At 38.9% G+C, this 21,500-nt stretch overlaps 1 protein-coding gene across 1 annotated transcript in view; it reads right to left on the reverse strand.

Annotated features, from left to right (window-relative positions):
* Window positions 1-21,500, reverse strand: part of Duba (Deubiquitinating enzyme A) — a 255,239-nt gene that overhangs the window by 74,399 nt on the left and 159,340 nt on the right. Inside the window, exon 6 of the mRNA XM_067139359.2 lies at window positions 8,784-8,995. Within this exon, the coding sequence (XP_066995460.1) occupies window positions 8,784-8,995 (212 nt within the window). The remainder of the gene's footprint in view (window positions 1-8,783; window positions 8,996-21,500) is intronic.

The following is a 21,500-nucleotide window of genomic DNA, read 5'->3' on the forward strand; positions in this document are numbered from 1 at the left end:
GCTACCATGTTTTACCTTCATTCCCACCTAGCATACCTGCTCCCTTCACTAAGCTGCAGGTTGTTGTTATTGGGTCTTCTTGGATTTTTTCTCTCTGAGAGTCTGATTCTACCCAGCGCCTCACATTCGAAAAGTATGTGTTCAGCCGATTCCTCTGCTTCATTGCATTTCCTACATATATTGCCTCTTATTACTCCAATTCTAATGATGACGATGCTTGTTGTTTAAAGGGGCCCAACATCGAGGTCATCGGCCCCATTACTCCAATTCTATGTAGGTGTGTTTTCAGATGGCAGCGTCCTGTCAACAGTCCTACCACCCACCCTATATTTTCTCTGCTGAGTTTCAACAGTTCTTTAGTATGCTTCTTGTTTGGTCCTTTTATCAGTTCCTTTGCAAGCCTGCATCCTGGAGTATTTTTCCAGTTCTCCATTTGTTTCTTTTGTACCCACTTTCCTATGTAGCGTCAGGCTTGTCCATAGGAAATCCCGCATACAGGTTCTGGGCCTACAAAATGTGTTTCTGCCCCTTTCCTGGCCAGTTTATCTGCCTTTTCATTTCCTTCTATACCTGCATGCCCTGGTACCCATATTATTTTGACAATGTTGTACTCTGAGAGATTCAGGAGAAGCGAGTGGCAATACCAGACAATTCTGGAGATTATCTTGACTGTTTCTAGTGCCTTAATGGCACTTGGCTGCCCGTAAAAATGTAAATGTTCTTATTCCTATACTTCATTTTCAGATTTTCTTCAAGACATGTTGTGATAGCTATCACTTCCGCTTGAAAGACTGTAGTGTGCTTGCCCAGGCTCATCTGGATTGATCTTCCCCCGTTGATCCCTCCTCCTGTGCCATCCCCAGTCTTTGAGCCTTCAGTCCACCACACTATATCTTCTTTTTCAGTATTCCATTTGTTGATATCCCAGTCTTTTTTTATTATCTGGGTCTCAAACAGTTTTTCAAAGTTGTACTTTGGTATCATATGATCAGAAGGTATGTGTAGAACTTCTTCTGTTATTACTCTGTTAATTTTAATGTCCTAGATTGGGTCTTGGTGCATTCCAGCATTCTGATTGTGCCAATCTATATGAACGCATTCTAGCCTGTCCTGTTATGAAATTGCATAGTGATGGGAGGTCTAGTAAAATATTCAAGGCTTCGGTCAGCGTAGATTTCATAGCCCCAGTTATGCTTATACATGCCATTCTCTGTAGGCTATTCAATCTACTACTGACTTTTCCTGCCACCAGATGATTACAGCATAGGCCATCAACGGTATAATGATCATTGTATATATCCACATTACAACTATTAGTCTTAGGCCCCATGTCTTCCCGACAGCTCTTTTACATGCATACAGCAAGTTCTTGGCCTGCGTTATGTTCCTTTCTATACGTGGATCCCAGGTTAGATTTTTGTCTAACACTACACCTAAGTACAGTGCCTGTTCTTCCATATATATACATCTTGCCCAAAGAGCTTCAGTGATCTCTTTCCCTCTAATTTTCTCCTTCTTGTAAAAGGGACCAGGGTTATCTTGTTCGAGTTGATTGATAGTTGTTCTTCCTGATACCAGCTCTCCACAAGGTTAAGTGATCTTTGCATGAGGTCCTGGATAACACTCATCAACTTACCTCGTACCACAATCAATAGGTCATCTGCATGTCCTTGTGTATAAAAACCTTGTTCGTTGAGCATAGCTATGATTTTGTTCACCACGAGGTTCCACAGCAGAGGAGAAAGAACTCCTCCATGAGCACAGCCTCGGGTGGCCTTAACCATCAGCGTTTCTTCAAACAGGGTTGCTTTTATCTTCCTTCAGTCTAACGTGGATTTAATCCATTTGACGATGGTTTTACTCGCCTTGCTCTTTTCCAATGCTTTGATCATAGAGTCATAGGTTGTATTGCTGAAGGCTCCTTATATATCTAGAAATGCCACCAGTGCAATTTCTTTATATTCTAGGCTTTCCTCTAGTTTACAAACCAACTGGTGGAGTGCTACTTCAGTGGATCTGCCAGGTCTATATGCAAACTGATTTTCATGTAACGTTGAGTTCAGTTGCACCGTCTTCTGATATATTATTCCAGAATTTTCTCCACTGCTTTCAGCATGAAGGAGGTTAAATATAATGGTCTGTATGCTTTGGCTTGGGCATAATTTGCCCTTCCAGGCTTAAGTATGAATACTGCTTTAGCTTCAGACCAAGATTTTGGCACATACTCCAAAGCTAGACTAGCTCTGAAAAGGTCCGTCGGGGCATTGATGAGTATCTCCCATGTTTCCTGTACGAGTATCGGAAGTATCTCATCTGGCCCCGGAGCCTTTATAGGATGAAACGTGTCGATTGCCCATTTTACATGGTTATGTTTTATTATTCTGCTGGCACAGTTCCAGTCTGCTCTTCGAGCTCCGGTCTCTGTTCCAACCGATTCTTCTTCTGTCATCTCCTCAGCCTCAGGAAAGTGATACGCCATTAGTATCTCCAGCGTGTCCCTCCCTGCCTGAGTAAATGACCCATCTGGTTTCTCCAGTGTCCCCAATTGATTTATATGGGATGCTTTCAGAACCTCATACCTGTCAACTTTCAAAACGAGAAATCCGGAAGATCCTTAAGCAGAAATTTAACACGCGCATGCATAACAGTCTCTTTTTTTTGCTAGTTGTTTTACATCGCACCGACACAGATAGGTCTTACGGCGATGATGGGACAGGAAAGGGCTAGGAGTGGGAAAGAAGCGGCCGTGGCCGTAATTAAGGTACAGCCCCAGCATTTGCCTGGCGTGAAAATGGGAAACCACGGAAAACCATTTTCAGGGCTGCCGACAGTGGGGTTCGAACCTAATATCTCCCGAATACTGGATACTGGCCATACTTAAGCGACTGCAGCTATCGAGCTCGGTCGTAACAGTCTTGGGACATAATGAAAAAGGATGACAGAGAGAGAGAGAGAGAGAGAGTGTGTGTGTGTGTGTGTGTGTGTGCACGCGCGCTTTGGTTCAAGGGGTCTCGATTGGGACGATGATTTTAAATTTCCTTAGTTAATTCCAACGGTTCAGGGGCTGTCTGCCGAATTAAACATTAGAATTCATCTTAGGTTGGTCTGCATTTTCATATGCGCATATATTGCCTATCACGCGTCAACTCGAACCCGGCTCCGGAAGCCACGCGTCATTATTGTTTTTATAATAATAATAATAATAATAATAATAATAATAATAATATATTTAAATAATGAAAAATGTCCCAATACAGTACCCATATTTTATTATTTTGCTTTCCCCCTATTTTTTATGTTGCCTGAATTTAGTTTTCCCGCAACCGTCGTCATTTTCCCCCTGCCCCCCGAAAACCAACACGTTGAGGTTTTACTGTATATGTTATGATCACCCTTGAAATGAAATACACAAAGTTACATCTTGATGAGTGCTGATCTGTTTTCACTTAACACTGGGAACACTTTCCTTGATTGTATAAAACAAGGAAATTAAGCAGAATATGCCTCCCAAAAAGAGTGATAATGTCGTTTCTTAGTTGAAATCATTATGAACACCACTAAAAAAACTAAATAGCTTAGAAATTCGTTACACAATTCCACGAGTTTCAGAACTATTGCCAATGTTACACATGCGCACAAACAAAGCCTTTCAGCTGCTACGAATTGTTTTATATAAATTCACAGCCTGCTACTTTTCACAAGTTTTTTTCAAAATCACAGCCTGTTACTTGTTTGGGAACATCTCATTGAATGAAGTAGCAGTTGATGTAGAACAGGTGACAAAAGCACAGTGATAATCGATAATGTGATTATCGATACATTTACCGGTCGAATTTCAAACACTGCATCTTGTCAAGACCAACTACAGTCAGAAAGCGAAACCAAGCGCGGATATTCAAAACCTGTATAATAACGTTATTCATCCGTACGACTGTAAAACACACTCAAAATCCGTACATTTTACGGAAAAAATGGAATACTTGGCAGGTATGGAATCTTCTGGAGCCTTGCTGTTTCAGTGTGATTCCACTTTCTCACAGAACAGTCTCCAAGATTTTCTTTTGGCTTTCCGTATCTCTAGGTTATACTCTGTGAGTTTCCTGTGATATATGTCCCACATACCATTTCTAGATGATATTCTATACAACATCCTAACTTCTCTTTTCATTTCGGCTAGTTTGTTGTTCTACCACCTTACTTTTTTGGTATTTTTCTTTTCTTTGAGAGGACAGTTTTCATGGAATGAGTCTATAATAGTCTCTTCTAATAGTTCAACTGCCTCACCCAATTCTTCCTGCCCTCTGACGTTAGTTGGAATTGTTTGTACAGCCTTCCCTAGAACTTTTCTGTATCATTCCCAGTTAGTTCTTTCTGGGTCTCCGTACATCTCAATCCCACATAGCCTCGCATCTATTGCAAATTGGATGTGCTGGTGGTCTGCCAATGATGGTTCTTCCAGCACCTTCCAGTCTTTAATAAAGTTAATGAATAGATATAGTTTTAATATAGGTTAAAATAAGTAAATCCATTTTCCTTCCCACTTCAACACCCCATTCAACCATCCACATTGATTTTAATTATTTTAACTTTTTAAATTCACATAGATTTTAAGCAAAACAAGGTACTCATTAAGATGTTTTTAAGAAGATAATACACTTTGTAATTTCACCTAAGCATTATACTATAGCTGAGGATGTTCCAAATGGAATGAAATATGTACTGTAAATGATTAATTGATTTGCTTAAAGCAAATATATCAAAAAAAGGTGGAAATTTACTGTTATTGATTCAATGTAAATAAGATTTGATACGGGAAATGAAGCTAATTTCTTGCAGTAAGTGGTATGTTCTGAGCTGTCAGTAGAGAGATGGTTCAAATGACATTAGTAGACAAATAAGTTTGATGATGCTTGTTGTTTAAAGGGACCTAACATCAAGATCATTGGCCCCTAATGGTACGAAATGAGATGAAATGTTATGACAAATTAAAAGTCCAAAATCCTCAACTGACCAGAATACAAAACGTGAGAACGACGAATGAATGGATGGATATGAATTTAAAACGATCAGTGGAACCAACCCACAGTGCCTCACATGCACAGAAGCTGGCACAAAACAATAGTATTACTGACCAAAGGACTGCTTCTATAGCACAATACTGAATCGATTATGCTTGTAGTCGAAACGGGTCCAAAATCCACGTAATTGGCCCCTCATAATGGTTACAAGTAACTAATCTCATTTTATTCCGTACTGAAGATAACAATAAGCAAATTCTTTCAAGAATAAAACTTACTGTGTCCACCTATTCAATACAATTCAGTACAATTTAATTTAATTGTATTGAATAGGCGGACACAGTAAATTTTATTCTTGAAAGAATTTTACTTACCCTCATAATGGTACATATCGCTAGGAAAGTAGAACCATATTTGTCATTTGGTGGTACTAATCAAAAGTAGCGTAGACTCGCAGTATTCCACACATTATGGTACTATGCACAGGTAGTGTAATGCTCACATGTAACACAGGCCTATGGTGTTTGCACACTGCAGCGCTATTACAGGCAACGCAAACCTATGGCACTCCTCACATAAGTGGACTAACCACAGGGACCCGAACTATCCCATGGTTTTCCTCACATAGTGGGAACTAAGCATAGGTAAGGCAGAACCATGGTGTCGCTCATATAGGGGTACGAATCATAGGTACTGTAAGAACCTCATCCTGATTCACACACTGTCGCTACTAATCACAAACCTATTGCGTACCTAACATAGTGGTACTACGCGCAAGTAAATGCGATCCATGGTGTTCCCTGCGTGATGGTACTAATTACAAGTAGTCTCATGGTTCTAATTTGATCATCCCTTGGTTGCTCCTTTTATTCGCCTCTTACGACAGGCAGGGGATACCGTGGGTGTATTCTACATATGCGACCCCACCCAGTGTGTTTTGTCCGCGAGAGGTATTTTATTTCCCTCAAGTCCGGTTAGGACCCCCCCGGCGCTATCCGCCACCTGGGAGTATCACCTCTCCCCCCTGCTACGCCAGGGTCGTAGGTTCGTGGGAATAAGTTTGAGCAGTGTCTTTAAAAGTAGGAAAGATCACAATATGAAGATAAAGTTGGAATTCAGGAGGACAAATTGGGGCCTATGTACGTTCATAGGAAGGGGAGTTAGGGATTGAAATAACTTACCAAGGTATATATGTTCAATAAATTTCCAATTTCTTTGAAGTCATTCAACTCTCTTGGTGTCAGGCGGTAGTGCGAGCACCCGCCCTTTAAACTGCCAGAGCTGATTTGGTCGGCCTTTAACAATCCAGTCGGAAGTTGCCAGAGCCGATTTCATCGGCCGGCTTAAAATTCTGTGATATACATAATTTTGAGGCAACCTATGGCGACGTGCATACTTTTGTTACAACCTGTAGTAAAGGGGCTACACGTTATTGTGTGCCTGGCCTTGCTTTGGTAGTTCTAAGAGGGTGTTATACCTTACACAAGAGTCGTTTCCTGTGTTTACAAATACCAGCTAACTCCTTGCAGTGAGTGGATTTGTGACAGGAAAATGGCATGTTGTTCACGTGATATTTTTTCAGCAGGTATTGATGACAATAAATTAATGCAGTATTTGGAACAGTGCGAAGTTAACGCGGATGATTTATCGGATAGCGATAGGGAATTTAGTTCAGAGAGTAGTGACGAAATTATACCGGACACGTCGGCGGAATCACCGCAGCTAAAGAAGAGACGTTTAATTGTGTCTGACAGCACTAAAGCTACTCTGAATATGGTGGTGGATGAAACTAGTGATAACGAATATGATGTCCCTGGAGAAGATTTTGTGGAAATTTTTCCCAATGAATCCGACAACATTCCTCAACCTCCTGTCTCCTTCAAGGAAGTTCTTGGACCTAAACATGCCCTACCGTCTGATTGTCCACCCATATCATACTTCAATTTACTTTTCACTTACTCCCTGCTAAACCTTATAGTCACATATAGTCCTCTATCATTACCTAAATGCCAGTCTCCGCGGGCCAAGTGTAGCATGGCTGCCTCTCACTCGGAGGTCATGGGTTCAATTCCCGCCCAGGCCAAGAATTTTCGTCTGGTCCTGAGGGTTGGTTCGAGGTTCACTCAATCTAAGTGACCCTAAGTGATTGCAATTGAGGAGATATCTGAGGGTGAGAGGGCGACCCCGGTCTGGAAATCCAAGAATAATTACTGAGAGGATCCGTCTCACTGACCATGATTCACCTCGTAAACTGCAGGTACCGAACTGAGCAGTGGTCGCTTAGTAGGTCGAAGCAAATCACGGCTTTGGTGCCATACATTTCTTAATTTCATAAATTCTGCTGTATTGTAAAATTATTTTTTTAATAAATACTACAACCGAAAACGAGAAACTATTTTTTCTGAAAACAAAAAACTATAATATCAACTACTATTTTTTACTTATTTAATAATGTTGTCCGCACGTAGAAAATTTGTTGTCAGTATTTGCCAAATATCGATACATATAGGCCTATGCAAATTTTATCGGTGAGTAAAATTGTCTTGTTTTTACTAGTGACATATGTTATAATTTTTATTTTTTACGTTTTTTATTTTTCTTGTTCAAATTAGTTATTCTATAGAATTGTATTTAGAAATACATTATACATAATTACGTATATTCTTTTGTATCGTAAATTATTTTTTCAAAGTAGATATTGAGAGAGAAAGTGCAAAAATATTTTTCTCTTCCTAAAAATAAACGTTATCGACAACTACAAATCAACAATAAAACATCATTGACTCTTTATATCACTCCAAACCAGTTTCTTATTCTACGTAGTTGATATGTAGAAAATTTCATGCCGGTATTTGCTATACACTGGTAGATATACGCGAATTTTAAAATACATGTATTTCCACTGAAAACGGCCTGGCGCTTTACAGTAGCAGAGTGGAGGCAGAGCTCTGGCCTCTTCCAGCTGATGGGGAGCGGCCGACCAGATCGGCTCTTGGCTCCAAGAGGGTTAAAACATATGTCATGTTGTATGTGACAACAAAATGGAATTACAGAGAAAATTTGCTGTGGATCTGTGTTCCATTTGATATGAAAGAAGTAAGCAGTCAAAAATTATGGAGGCAATGTCATGTGAATCATACTGATAGTGTAGTGAGTTTCATTAACTTTCAAATAGTTTTATTTGTGGATATATATGTGGCAACCATTCATGCTGTGTAGTAGTTGCAGTTTGAGTGTAAGCTATATTAAAATATTTATGAAGTTCTGGATTTACTTTTCTGCCCTTCCATAACAATTCCCACAATATTTGCACACCTTCATTTCAAAAACACTAGTAATGTGCCAAGATCATATGTATTACTTTGCAGAATATATTACAATTACTGATTTTTTTCACTTTTACATCATTATTTCTCAAGGATTCTCTAAAGAAAATTACAAGTGTACTTTTACTGAATAAAACACATTTTAGCACCAAGTATCCCACATGACACAATATGCCTAGATAGGCAGGAGTATTTAAATTAATCCTTGAAGCAAGCAGTGGCACTGATATTTAACTCATTCGTGAGAACTACCTTGACAATTAATTCCCAAATAATTTAGAGTTGCCTTTATTTGCTATGTGTGTTACGTGTGATATACATACAAGGAATTACTTCCAAGGCAGCATCTGGTGTAAAATACCCAGTTACCTTTTTCATCTGACTCTTTCACTCCCTTAAAACTGGCAGTACTGAAATAATGGACATTCAAATATCATACCTGCTCTATATGGAAATCTTCACTTAAACTCACAGCTTCCTGCATAAGATTTTTGTCTGCTAAGCCAGGAGTGTAACTAGGCAGGCCAAGCCCCACACCAATTGTTGCTTTATATGGATCCACAATACTGTTGTAATGGCTTCCTCGCTGATAGGATAATCGAATGGGTTCATTATCTGTTTTATGCTTTCCATGAAAGATGTTTATTGGCTCTGAAACCAAGACAGTTTAAATGTTATGACAACACACATACACTTTATTCTTTTTGGATATCATTCAAGTATTTTCTCTATGACATCAATATTTCCAACAGAAGGAAACAAGTAGAGCTGCAGAGAACATGCATCAAACTGACATCATTAATTGAGGACACAGACATATCTGTAGTCCAGGCTCAGATTTTGTCTTAAGCAATTTTGCTGCAATGTAGTTTGGCCAACCTTGGAATGGCTCCTAAGTTACAACTCTATCTCCATTCCTATACCACACAGAATCAATGGGATGTAGCCTGATCAACAGGCCAATTTCTGTCCCCAACAGTCACAAATTCCAATAAAAATTTAAAAGCAATTTCAATAGGCAAATAATTCTTCCATCAGTTAATGGGCGATTTAACACTGAACGATGATAACAGTAGCATATTTATATACTTTCTTTCAAAAATACAATAAAAACAACAAATTTAAAAAACTAGTAGTAACACTGTTGTAGAAAAAAAAAACCCTGAGACACGAAAAGGAAAGTCGAGGCTAAGAACCAAACCCCAATCATCCAAATGGTACTGTAAAACTATACTGTACCTACTGTTCTATAACAAACATATTTTACATGATAGTACATGAAATGGGAACGTGTTAAGGAAGAATTCTTACGAAGGTATATCCCAAACCATCTTCTAAAACATACGTGTAAGTTTTGTAAGTTCTGCTATTGCTTGGATGACAACTTGATATCGGACTTTTATGCCAATGCATATTTTGTTTGCCGATATATAGACCTCCAAAACCAACACTGAAATGCGTTTCAAGGTAAAATTGGATGAATTATTAATTTTAACAGTGCATATACATTTATTTGCATATATTACAGATTAGTGCATACACTTCAAATTTTGGATTTATTGTGCACGTTTTCAACTTTTATTGTTTTACTAGCAATCTTCAAAGAAAACGTAAAGTATTTAATGCTGTGAACTCTTTCGGCAATGAAACTGTTCAAAGAGAACTGGCACTTATCAAGACACACTTCCAAATCATACCAGAATCAACCAGGAATTAGCACGTTCCCTGGAGCAGTGAATTTTGATAACTTACCTTTACATCGTATCGGCCCACTGGTGACCTAATGCTGCCTTCAGTTATTATCGGTTCAGATCACCGGTGACCTGACGAGTTTGACTTTGGTTAGTCCCTACCATGAAATCGAAAACAATGCTGGTGTACTTGCGTGTATTATTGTTGAGGAGACATTCAGATGTATTTACCTCTGCGACAGTTTTCTGATTCAACAAGTGCGACACTCAGAAATGATCCCAGAAGTAAATGTTAGTTTCTTGTTCATTGATCTGTTTTTATGGGAATATGATGGGCCGATGTTAATTATTTTCGTATTATGCTTAGTAACAAAATAATATCACAGAAGCCAAAGAACATAATTTAAGAACAATATGTACTGAGACAAGAAAAAAACCCAATTAAATAGCTATTTACTGTTGAAACGGAACAAAAATGTAACATCCCTTGCCTATATTTTTCAGAAAAGTAAGAGTAAAATTACTGATTTTCAGAAGAAATATAACAAGAACACTATCACTGTTGCATTTTTTTACACATTCACTGGCACTTTTTCATGTGAATTTCATTGAAGCACTCAATACACATTTTTGGTGCCCCTGAACACTCTGCACAGTATGTCACCACCTTCTATGTTTTGTTGTCAGCAGTTTACTTCCCATGCTGTGCAAATACCTTCTTGCAGCACACTGCAGTGTCGCCGCATTTTCCTGGCTGGTCCTTCCACTTTGCTCAGTGTGTGTGCCCTGTTCCTTGCTGGAGGTGTACAAGATGTAGCAGTCCTCTACCGACATAGAGAGAAGGCAAGAGATTCCTTGAATGACTGATTGATTTTTCTTTCCAGAACTACGCTTGCAGTGTAAGATGCAGGCATTTACAACTGCAGTCATTAGGTGAAGTTCAACAGCAACTTTCCTCCACCATTTAACACCCTTTCTCAATGGGGTGTAATAAAACAATATTTGTTCACCAAGATCAACACCCTTTTTGATCTTGTTGTAGTCCAACACAGATTTTGGCTTCAATATTGAATCTCCTTTCCTGTTCCTTTTTCCTCGTGTCTTCCAGATATCACCATGATCAGGTACAGTGGATATCATCAGGACTCGCCTCTAGTCCATACAGTTAATTATTTTGCCCCCCTTTTCATTCTCTGATCCACAAATCCCCACCACCACCACCCCCCTTTAAGGTGCTTAATAAACAAATCCTTGGAGACACTGCTCTTATTTGGGACAAATTATTCCACAGAGAAGTGTTTCTTTGCCCAATGTGCCAATTGAACACTTGTACAAAATTGTTGGTGAACAAGATGCGACCTTTTCCCAACAATGGTTCACACATTTTCATGACGACTGCTTCAGCGTGACCTGTCCCTTGCAGCTCATCATCTTTCTCTTGATAAACTCTTACAGCAATTGTATACCCATCTTCCCATTTTCCGTGCACACTTTGTAGAGTTTTAATTCCATACGTATCTGACTTGTTCGGAATACATTGCCTGAAAAGCAATCATCCCCTCCAAGGCACCATAGATTCATCTATTACAACATTTCTCCAAGGGGTTAAGGCATTCTGAAAATTTTCCTCAAGCTGGTCTACTAGAGATTTTAACTTTGTACACTCTTTCATTTCCCTCCTTAGGGGCTTCATTATATCATAAATGCCAACAGGACAGCAAAGCTAGGAAGTGATCATGAGCCATAGTGGCTTTTATTAACTTATTCTCATATGAAAGGTTCTTTGACCAATAAAGTGGCATTTCAGGAAAATAATTTAATCCCGTAACAAGTAATATTCCCAAAAACTTGGCCATTTTTTCCTCCGTGATATCAATTCATTTAGATAACCGCCCCTCTTTTTTCGGTGGACACTTTGCTAATTTTATGCAACAAGTTTGTTTGTTTTGATTATCATAGTCTGCATAAACCAGTGTGTCAGAATGTGAAGGCTCCACGCCTATAAAAGGATGTGAACTTGCTTGTAAATATTACCTGCAGAAGATAATAAATGTGTCAATGACTTCTTCTTATTCTACCGCTTTTCCCACATCTGTGGGGTTGCGGGTGCAAACTGTGCCGCATATGTGGATTTGGCCCTGTTTTAAGGCCGGATGCCCTTCCTGACGCCAACCCTATATGGAGGGATGTAATTACTATTGCGTGTTTCTGTGGTGGTTGGTACTGTAGTGTGTTGTCTGAATATGAATAGGAAAGTGTTGGGACATACACAAACACCCAGTCCCCGGGTCAGAAGAATTATGTCAATAACTACGCCAATAAATAAAAATCTAAAAATTTATATTTGCTTACCTGAGAGCAAAGTAGAAAGGAATAGGTTACACGAGATATCAGAAGGGTGGTACTCTTTGTATTAAACAACAATTTGCCATCTACAGGCAGCAACTCTGCAGGCTTCACTCACCGTAAACGCGCTAAGAGATTCCCGCGAAAGAAAAACAGGTTAGACAACAATCCGAACACAGGGTGAAACTAAGCTATATGAACGGAAAATGCAAGAAACTTCCTTCGGGTCACCGGTGGGCCGATCAAAACTAGCAGTATACCTATCTTTTACTTCAATATGAACACTATGTTGCCATGAATTATTCAAAATTTGTACCTAGGACGTAGTTACTTAGTCCACAATTTTGAGAAGTTCGCAATGATGAATAAAAGCAACATGCTTCGAGACACAGGGTGACCCGAACCGCAAGGAACGTGTTAAGAAACACATGGGTTGTGAAACCATTCACGAAATCGTCAGGAGCATGTTGTAATATCCTGTGAATATAATACACCATTTTCCGTGCCATTCTACGATAAATAGAATCATAATTAGCATGGTTTGCCCATTACAGGGCACGAGTGGCTCTCTGCTGGCTAGCGAGACAGGTCTCATTACGCCCACTTAGAGAAAACAGGGCTTGCGCCAGCCTGTACTTAAAAAATGCTCTCTTTCTGTATAAGAGAGAAAAGAAGAGGGAAGCGGCACGTGATTCGAGATCCAGGTCAAAGGGAGGCATTTACCAAGTTGTGTCAACCCGTGAAAGAGTAATTCTTTGTGAGTTTCCCTGCAAAACCATTGATGCCAACCGATAGCCTTCAGTTGTTATTAATAACAATAATAAAAGAGATTCTGAAATACGCGACGGATATTTACGAGTAAGGACTCATCTGAACCAGGAAATTTTATGCTGATTTGTGATATCAAAAAGTGTTCTATATAATTAGTGTATCATGAACTACGCATTGTATAAGGGTGGAGCAAATTTGGAACAGATGTCAAAGGTCTGGCCGCGCTATATAAGGCCAGGAGTCCCCACGGCATAGTGTCACTTACAGAAAAATATCTGATGATGCTTTGGAGATTGGGATTAAACCTACGATGCGATCAGAATGTTGATCAGTGGAAAGAATAATATTTGAGCCATCATTTGATACCTCAATCAACGTTGAGAAGCACGTGTTAGCGGACCAATGTTTGAGAAATGGGTGTGGCCTGCCCCTTCTACCAGCGCCAGCTCACTTCTTGTATCAAAGAAATCGCCTTTGAAGCCAATTATTCCATCTATATCCAGTGTTTATCCAGTCTTCATGCAGTCATTATCCAGTTTTTATACAGTTCTTGGTGCAGTTTTTGTTAAGTGTTATACGCAGTCTTTATTCAGTGTATTCGTCACACTGTGTGGCGTGCAGATATTTGCACACAGTGATCTATGAGGCACAGTATTAATTATCGATCTGCGTAAATTAATTATTCAAGTGCTACAGAGTTTTTAATTATTTACTCATTGTGGAGTTAATGTCATGTGTAAAACTACATAAATTCAGTGATGCAGGTGTTATTCTCCTACAGTGAACCGTGTGGCAAGTCGGCGATGTTTATTTGTGCATGGATAAATGTGTACATGACGTAATTAGGACAGGGTCAGACAGAAAAAGTGAAATGCTGTAGAAATACGTATAACATCACGACAATACAGTCGGGAAGTAAACTTGATGAAATAAGATAGCGGCTTATATGTGATAATATTAAAACAGGCAGCGCCTGCTGAATACCATAAAAACACAGTAACATGTCATACATGTAGTTGCCGTGAATTAGGAGAATATAAGATCATTAACACACAGAGCGTTATACTAGATAAACTTTGTGTATCCAGAGACAGTGCAGGTGAACGTGTGATGCTTCAGTATCTAGCTGAGTGTTAATAACTGTATATGCTAATGAGAGGAATAGGTAATGAGCTACAGGACAATATCGTTACCAGGCTAGTACACTCGAGTCTATGAGTGATTCTAGTCGCATTGGGTTATAGTACGTGACATATAATTAACATAGCTGTAACAAAGTCATTTCCTCATTTGCATATGTGAACCGGTGAGATCGCCGGAGCCTGGAAGAATCTACAAGCTGTTTGCCTGTGTCCCATCCCAGTGCGTCAGGGAACTTCGAGACCATTCGACGCCAGGTGAAGATCCGGACAGCATGAACGTGAACATGAAGCAGATGAACTCAGGATTCTACTCTACTGAAGACATCGCGATGGCAGCTTAAATTTCCATGGATGTACCTGCCTGAGGAAGACTGATCACAATGCAGAAGCGATAAGTACACTTCAAAATATTTTACTCGAAAGTCATTTTACCCCTTAACTGTGAATAGATAACTTATGCATGTAAATAAATTATAGTATAGGTAGCTGTCACAAGCTGTTTCAAAGCGATTGTAGTTTCCTAGTTATTATTTTATAGGGAAGTTTTCTTCTCTGGTAAGGGAATCCAGTATTTATTTTTTACCCTGGGAAAACTCATGCACGACGTAGTTATACGATCCTAGAACTGATTAAGTGTGAAGTATTGTAATGAAAGGGGTTAGTATTCATTAGATTGTTCCCAGCTACCAACAATTTATATATTGTTATGAATCATCAGAATGTTCTTAAATTATCCTTTATAATTCACACGCAACTTAGGAAATTCCCCCAAACTACAGTTTTAAGGCTACTGGTCAAGATGTTGGAGACACGACAACGGGTGCAAACGTGAGATACTTAGAACTTGAGTGTTAAAGTTAACTTGAATTTCCCGAAGGATAGTTTCTTCTATATAAAATGTGCAGGTGTCTGAGATATCGGGATGTGAGCAGGAGTTGGCTTGCGTGTCAGAGTCTGGTAGGCTGAATCGTATACAGAAATGCGAGTCCCCGAAGTAAATTTATGTTAAGTGCGAAGTGTTGTTCAGCCCTGATGATAATGGTAATGAGGCTGAATAAAAGACAGATTATGATATTGAGGCTGATAGAAGCCAGATGATTCAAGGAAGAGAGATATTCTTCCGTGATAATAATAATAATAATAATAATAATAATAATAATAATAATAATAATAATAATAATAATAATAATAATAAAAACAGCAGTATGGAAACTGCCGTTGTATTCAGGGGATGACAGTGAAAGTGCTCCAGCTGGGAGAGCCGTGAAGGATTTAGAGCCCCTTGTCTGGGAGAAAGAGAGGAGGAGGAGGGGGGGGGGGGGCCACTGGTAGAAGCTTGCCTTACCACAACTTGGCACATTTGTGGGCTGTTCTTTCTGACTGATCACGATAGATTACCACTGTCGTGTTAGAATCGGTACTTCAAGAGATGAATTAATTCCTCCCAATTTTTCTTTTTATTTAATTAAATTGGTGTAGGGAGTTTCATGACGTGCACCCCAACTATCTGAGGAGCGTGGGTTCAATCCCACTCGACAGTGACGACCACAGTTCTTGTTGTGGATCATGGTGGGATCATACCTTCCATACGCCTTTGTATATATAAAATGTAGTGTTCTCTGTGTTTCTCTTTCAGATAGTGTGTTAATGTCCATGTTGTACATTGTGTTCTGGAATTTTTGTCTAATGTGTTGTCCCACAGGAAACGACGTTATTTGGATTTGTCTCGTCAAATAGTGTTTATAAATATCCTGATGAAATAAGTGTGTGCGACAGTTTGATGATTTGTAAATATTATTCAGACAGAATTTAGCAGGCTAATGTTGTGATATGACTTTGAAGTGGATTGAAGTGTGCTTGTTATAGCTTTGTTTAACGCCTAAATCACAATGATATCATGACACTATGAACTACGAATTTGCAAAATATGAATTCATGATACAAAAATAATGTGCAGTTGCAAAATGTGCCTTTTTATTATTTGTATTTGTTCTTTAATTAATATGTAACTATACGATGTGTGTTAGCGAGTGTTAATTATAAGAGGGACGTCCCTTAGTGCTGTAGTGTTATAAGATACATAGTACGATTCAGAAAGGACTGATAGACATTGAATAATCGACCTTAAATCCAACATATGCTTTACAGTGTAAATTTCTATGGCACATCTTTTCATAGAGAATTTTGTGTGTGTTTTCTCAGTTTCATAGAAGATTGTATTTGAAAGTATGGAACACCATTCTTCTAATTTAGTAGTGAAGTTGTATTCCTCTTTTATTTAGACTCCCCTACTTCAATGATATTTAATTTAGTGCCCACTTATATGGACAGACCATCAACCCATTTGCTCTCGAGCTCAGTCGCGGATACTACGAAGTAGAGGTGATGGGACTTCGATGCCAGGGTTGTTTCCGAAGATCTCATCTAATATGTTCCATTCAGCCACCATTCTTGTAAAGGATCAAACACCAGAACAAACTAAATTCTGACAAGATAAATTGTCGTTATAACCTTGCTCCTCGATGGCGATCGTAATTAACATGCCCACGAGTCACGATATAGATAATTAACAACAATTGCAAGCTGGGCGCCAGGCTTCAAAATTAAATGTAATTTGAAACCAAATTTAGATCTAAAATATACTAAACTTAATTTAATGAGACTATCCCGGCCGTGAGGTATGAGGATACTAACCATTAAATACTATGTGGAAAAACATAGGGAACCTACTAAAAAATAACTGATTCAACGATCTACAAAGAAAAAAGTTTTATTCCCAAAAAAGGTGAAATTATGTAAAAACGAGTTTTTTCCAAAATTAAAAATTACTGACAGATTACTATTCAATACTACACGCGCGGACTTGCGATAACAAGGCTAACTCATGCTCACCGGAGGTTGATCTTTTCGTCGTCTGCTTCCGTGGTTGATCATTGTCGTCCCTCTTCCAACACCATCGTCCTTGTCATCTGCTTCATGGAATGGATTCCACCCTCAATCTATCACTCCCTATTGTGCTAAAGTACCAAAAACACAGTACCAGCCTTACAATGTGAAATTCCACATCAGAATTAATTGAATAGAGAGGACTGAAAACATCCAGTCCTTCTATATTATAGGAAACTTGTCTTTCTAAATAATCTGAGTAAGTCTCACAGAGCAGATAAGAAATATTGAGTGTAAGCACATCATCAGCGATGCACTCAGAAAGCAGAGTGACTCTCTAGAAGACCGTGGACTACCTGAGAATGGTGACTCAAGAAAGCCTGATGCAGAATGATCTTCACCACGCAGTGTAGATCTATATAAATCCTCTTCACATTCCCACTTCCTCCCTTGATGTCACATGACATCTCGTTCCAATGAGAGCTGATATACGTCACCACCCTGTCGATATATAGATGAAGTGTCTGTCCTTGACAGAAAAAGCCCTCCTGATAGGAGCATGTGATATGGGGTAATTTAGCGTCCTAACATCTAAATTATGTCCTTCCCCCGTACTGTTGCGTACGTTTCCAAGGACCTTCCAAAATTAACCTTCCTGGACTATTGCAAGACACCAAGTAGCCTGTTAGCACAAGACCTGTCTTGACATTACCACGGAATATTCTAATATATTGCAATTAAAAATTATTTCTCGTTCTTACGTACCAATTACATAAATGATGATGATGGAGGTTAATAATGAATAAAATTACATATGATACATGATGCATATATATACAATTAATTTGGGTGGGCAATCAAGTTATATAAATGTCGTGGCGATCACGATATTACATTCTTATGAATCTGAATTATTAGCTATGCACTGGAGCCCTGGACAGGTGCAGTTGCATCTTGGTGATTCACTAGACATTATGCAGAAAGTGAAGCATTAACTGGAAGGCATCCCAGAAAACCTCGGACGTGTCCTTAAACGAAATCTGGGCTATGACATCATGGTAGCAATAAGCAAATATTTGGCTAGTACTGACAATGTGGATCTACCAGTATGTTTAACAACTACACTTGCTCCCGTACTATCCTATCACATTGTCATACCTGCCAACTTTTAGAAACCAAAAATAGGAAGATTTTTTTATTCCTGGATTTCATCACATATATTCCACCACGGTCTAGGTGAAAAAAGGTCAAGATAAAAGGCATACATATCTACAGTTACAATGCGAATTGACCGTTAAATTTCAAATCTTAAACTACCAAAACATAAAAATGGTTACAAGAAAATGTACCTCATCATCATTTATGACACTTAAACGAATGATATTTATGTCACACCGACACACGCAACAAAATGCATAATATCGTATTTTCTCGCGTAATTAACGCACTTTTTGACGAAAAATACAGGCGAAAACTTCGGATGCGTAAATTATTCAAGGAATTAAGATATTTACAATTCATTTACATTTAAAAGATGCATCAAATATAATATAAAAACACAACTGGTTCAACTCGTTTGCGGTTATCGTCATTTGGCGTAAAATTCCGGAGTGAGATTTTTCCTGAAAATTCAAATAGGGTACATCAGGTAAGTTAGACACGTGGGATTGAAGTACCGACTGGAAAATATTCTTCCCATTACGAGCTGACAATACGACCTGGAGTGAAAACATGAACTAATAAAAGTACAATTCATGTAATGCCATAACAATGACATACCGGCAAAAAAACTGTCCAACACGAGAAGGGCCGGGCATCAAAGGAGGGACCCTGCTAAATTACCCCAAACCGTTTGTATCCAATCTTGTACGAGTGACGTGTCCATCCATCCTTCTTCTTGAACACGAACGTGGATCACTCGCGGAAATTTTGCTTTGGGCATTGTTTTTCGTTTTAGATCAATGTAAGGTGTAAGCTTTCTGAGATCAGCTGTTATAGCAAGCATTGCAGTACATTGTTGTTTTTTGCTTCCGGTAGCGCGTACGATAACACTGTATGATCCTTTCTTATCGATTGTTCGACTTTGTGGCATATGGAAACTGATTGGCGTCTGATCTGCGGTTTCTATAAGGGAGATAAAATATTCCTCACTTTACGCTTCTCAATCACAAAACGATGAAAATGGTTTAAATCATTCGTCATTTTTTGGCATGATGATGTTCTTCGCTGAAGAGGAAGTCCATTTCTCTTCATAAAATTAATCAAGACTCGGCTAACCTTCAAATCCGAGACACTGATTCCATGTGCAGCGGTTATTTCACATTCTTTAAAATACTGCATTTCGTGAGAAATTGCTTATCCAACGTTGCGTCACAAAATCATATATTTAAGCAGATCCTTCTCTACTTGCGGAAACTTGCCGCTTTTTGGTCCGCGAAATGCTTTGCGAGACATGTTGGCCGCTTGACGTGCACTTCTGTTCCCGCAGTTTCATTTGGGCATTGAATACTCGCTGCCCTCTTCCCGTATGTTTCGGTGTAACTGATCACCGCGAGTTAGTATGATGCAGTATTACTCGAATACTGTGGACTGACAAACAACTTTGAGATCACAGAATGTCCCGTACCCGAAACACTCGTAAAACTAGTGCAGTGGGATTTCCTGCCGGCTAATAACAGCACGTTGCCCTGTATCTGGAATGCCCGCTTTCGCAATAGGAAGCCTGCTACTTGAGTAGTTGACATCTTTAGTTCGAAACGCATCCGGACCTGCGTGATGGATGTTCGAAGTTGTGGGGGCGTCAAATACGTGAACATTTGTTTTTTGTCCACTTTGGACCCAAAAATATTGGGATGCGTAAATTATGCAAGGGCGTTAATTACGCGAAATAATATGGTAGTTTCTTTATCAGACGGTAAAATGAACGGAAATTAATAGGTATCTCTGAACACTTGGAGATAACGTTTGTTATATTTTTGGCCTTAACGAGAAAATGAACTACCTGAAACTGTCACCGACACAACCCACTTAAAAACATTCAACTCATTAAAATGATGCACTTAAATACGCGAAACTACCATATACAAAACAATTCTGTATGTCCCATACATTATTAACATACGACTTTGGCAGTGGGGGAAAGCATACAAATGCAAGAAAAAAAGGGGCCTAAAACTCCGACGAAACTACGCACAGAAACAATGTTAACAGCGCGCGAACAACAATAATAAACTCATTCTTTCATCCCGATTAACTGAGTCGCTAGCGCGCGCCAGCCTGTCTTGCTTGCAGGACAATTGCCGCCCTGAATCCCCAGCTGTATAAAGCGGACACACTGCTGTGGTGAGCGGGAAACACGATACACGAAGGCGCAGGACGAAATACTCACGAAATAAAGCATCAAATAAATACTCTTGAAAATGAGGTTTCGTAAATTACACAAACACATAAGAATTTATCGTAGGGGAGGAGTATTAGCCGTACTAGAAGTTATATTGGTCAAAAATAGGAAGAAGTAAAAATAAATCGGAAAATCGGAAGACGAGTTAAAAACCGGAAAGTTTCCGGGTAAATCGGAAGGGTTGGCAGGTATGCATTGTAGATTGAGGAAGAGATTATTCTCTGCACTGAAGCTATGTTTAACAGACTAATGCCACAGATTTATACCAGAAAACTTGGAGAAGACCGTTATAGTATACTGCAAAGCAAATTATGGATGGAAAAAGTAGGGTGTACAGCGTAAAATGAAATAGGAATATGTATTTAAGTGTGTTTCTTAACGTTTGTGGGGGTTTTCACACAGTCTTCCTACAACCTTACTAACCGATTTATCATGTGTATTAAATAACACACAGTGTCTTATCTAGAAGATAAGTGCATATTGTTTTAACAGTGAACACTGATAGACTGATACGTCTCAAAAAATTATGCATGGATTTTTTGAACTAGTGTAACAGCCGCAGCTGTAAATAGTGACTTCTTTCTCATTCAGTTGTTTATTCACGATGAATGTGGGGGTGGGTGAATTGTGTCAGTCTAGTATGAAATGCAAATGTAACATTCTTTTACAAGTGTTTAATAGCATGAAAATCAGTGCACACATACATTGGTGATTTGATTCTTAGTTGAACCACCTCCTTTTGTCAGGTCTCACTATAATTCACAACAATTTATTTAATATTCAAATCACATTTGAGATATATGTTGCTTAAACATTATTTCTGAAAGCAAAAGGCTTTTAAAAACTTTGTCTTATGTTCGCTATATAAGTGGCACATTACTGTAGCCCTACTCTATTTTGGAAATGAATTACTGTATAAT

This window comes from Anabrus simplex, chromosome 2 (assembly GCF_040414725.1).
Source record: "Anabrus simplex isolate iqAnaSimp1 chromosome 2, ASM4041472v1, whole genome shotgun sequence".
NCBI classification, from domain to species: domain Eukaryota; kingdom Metazoa; phylum Arthropoda; class Insecta; order Orthoptera; family Tettigoniidae; genus Anabrus; species Anabrus simplex.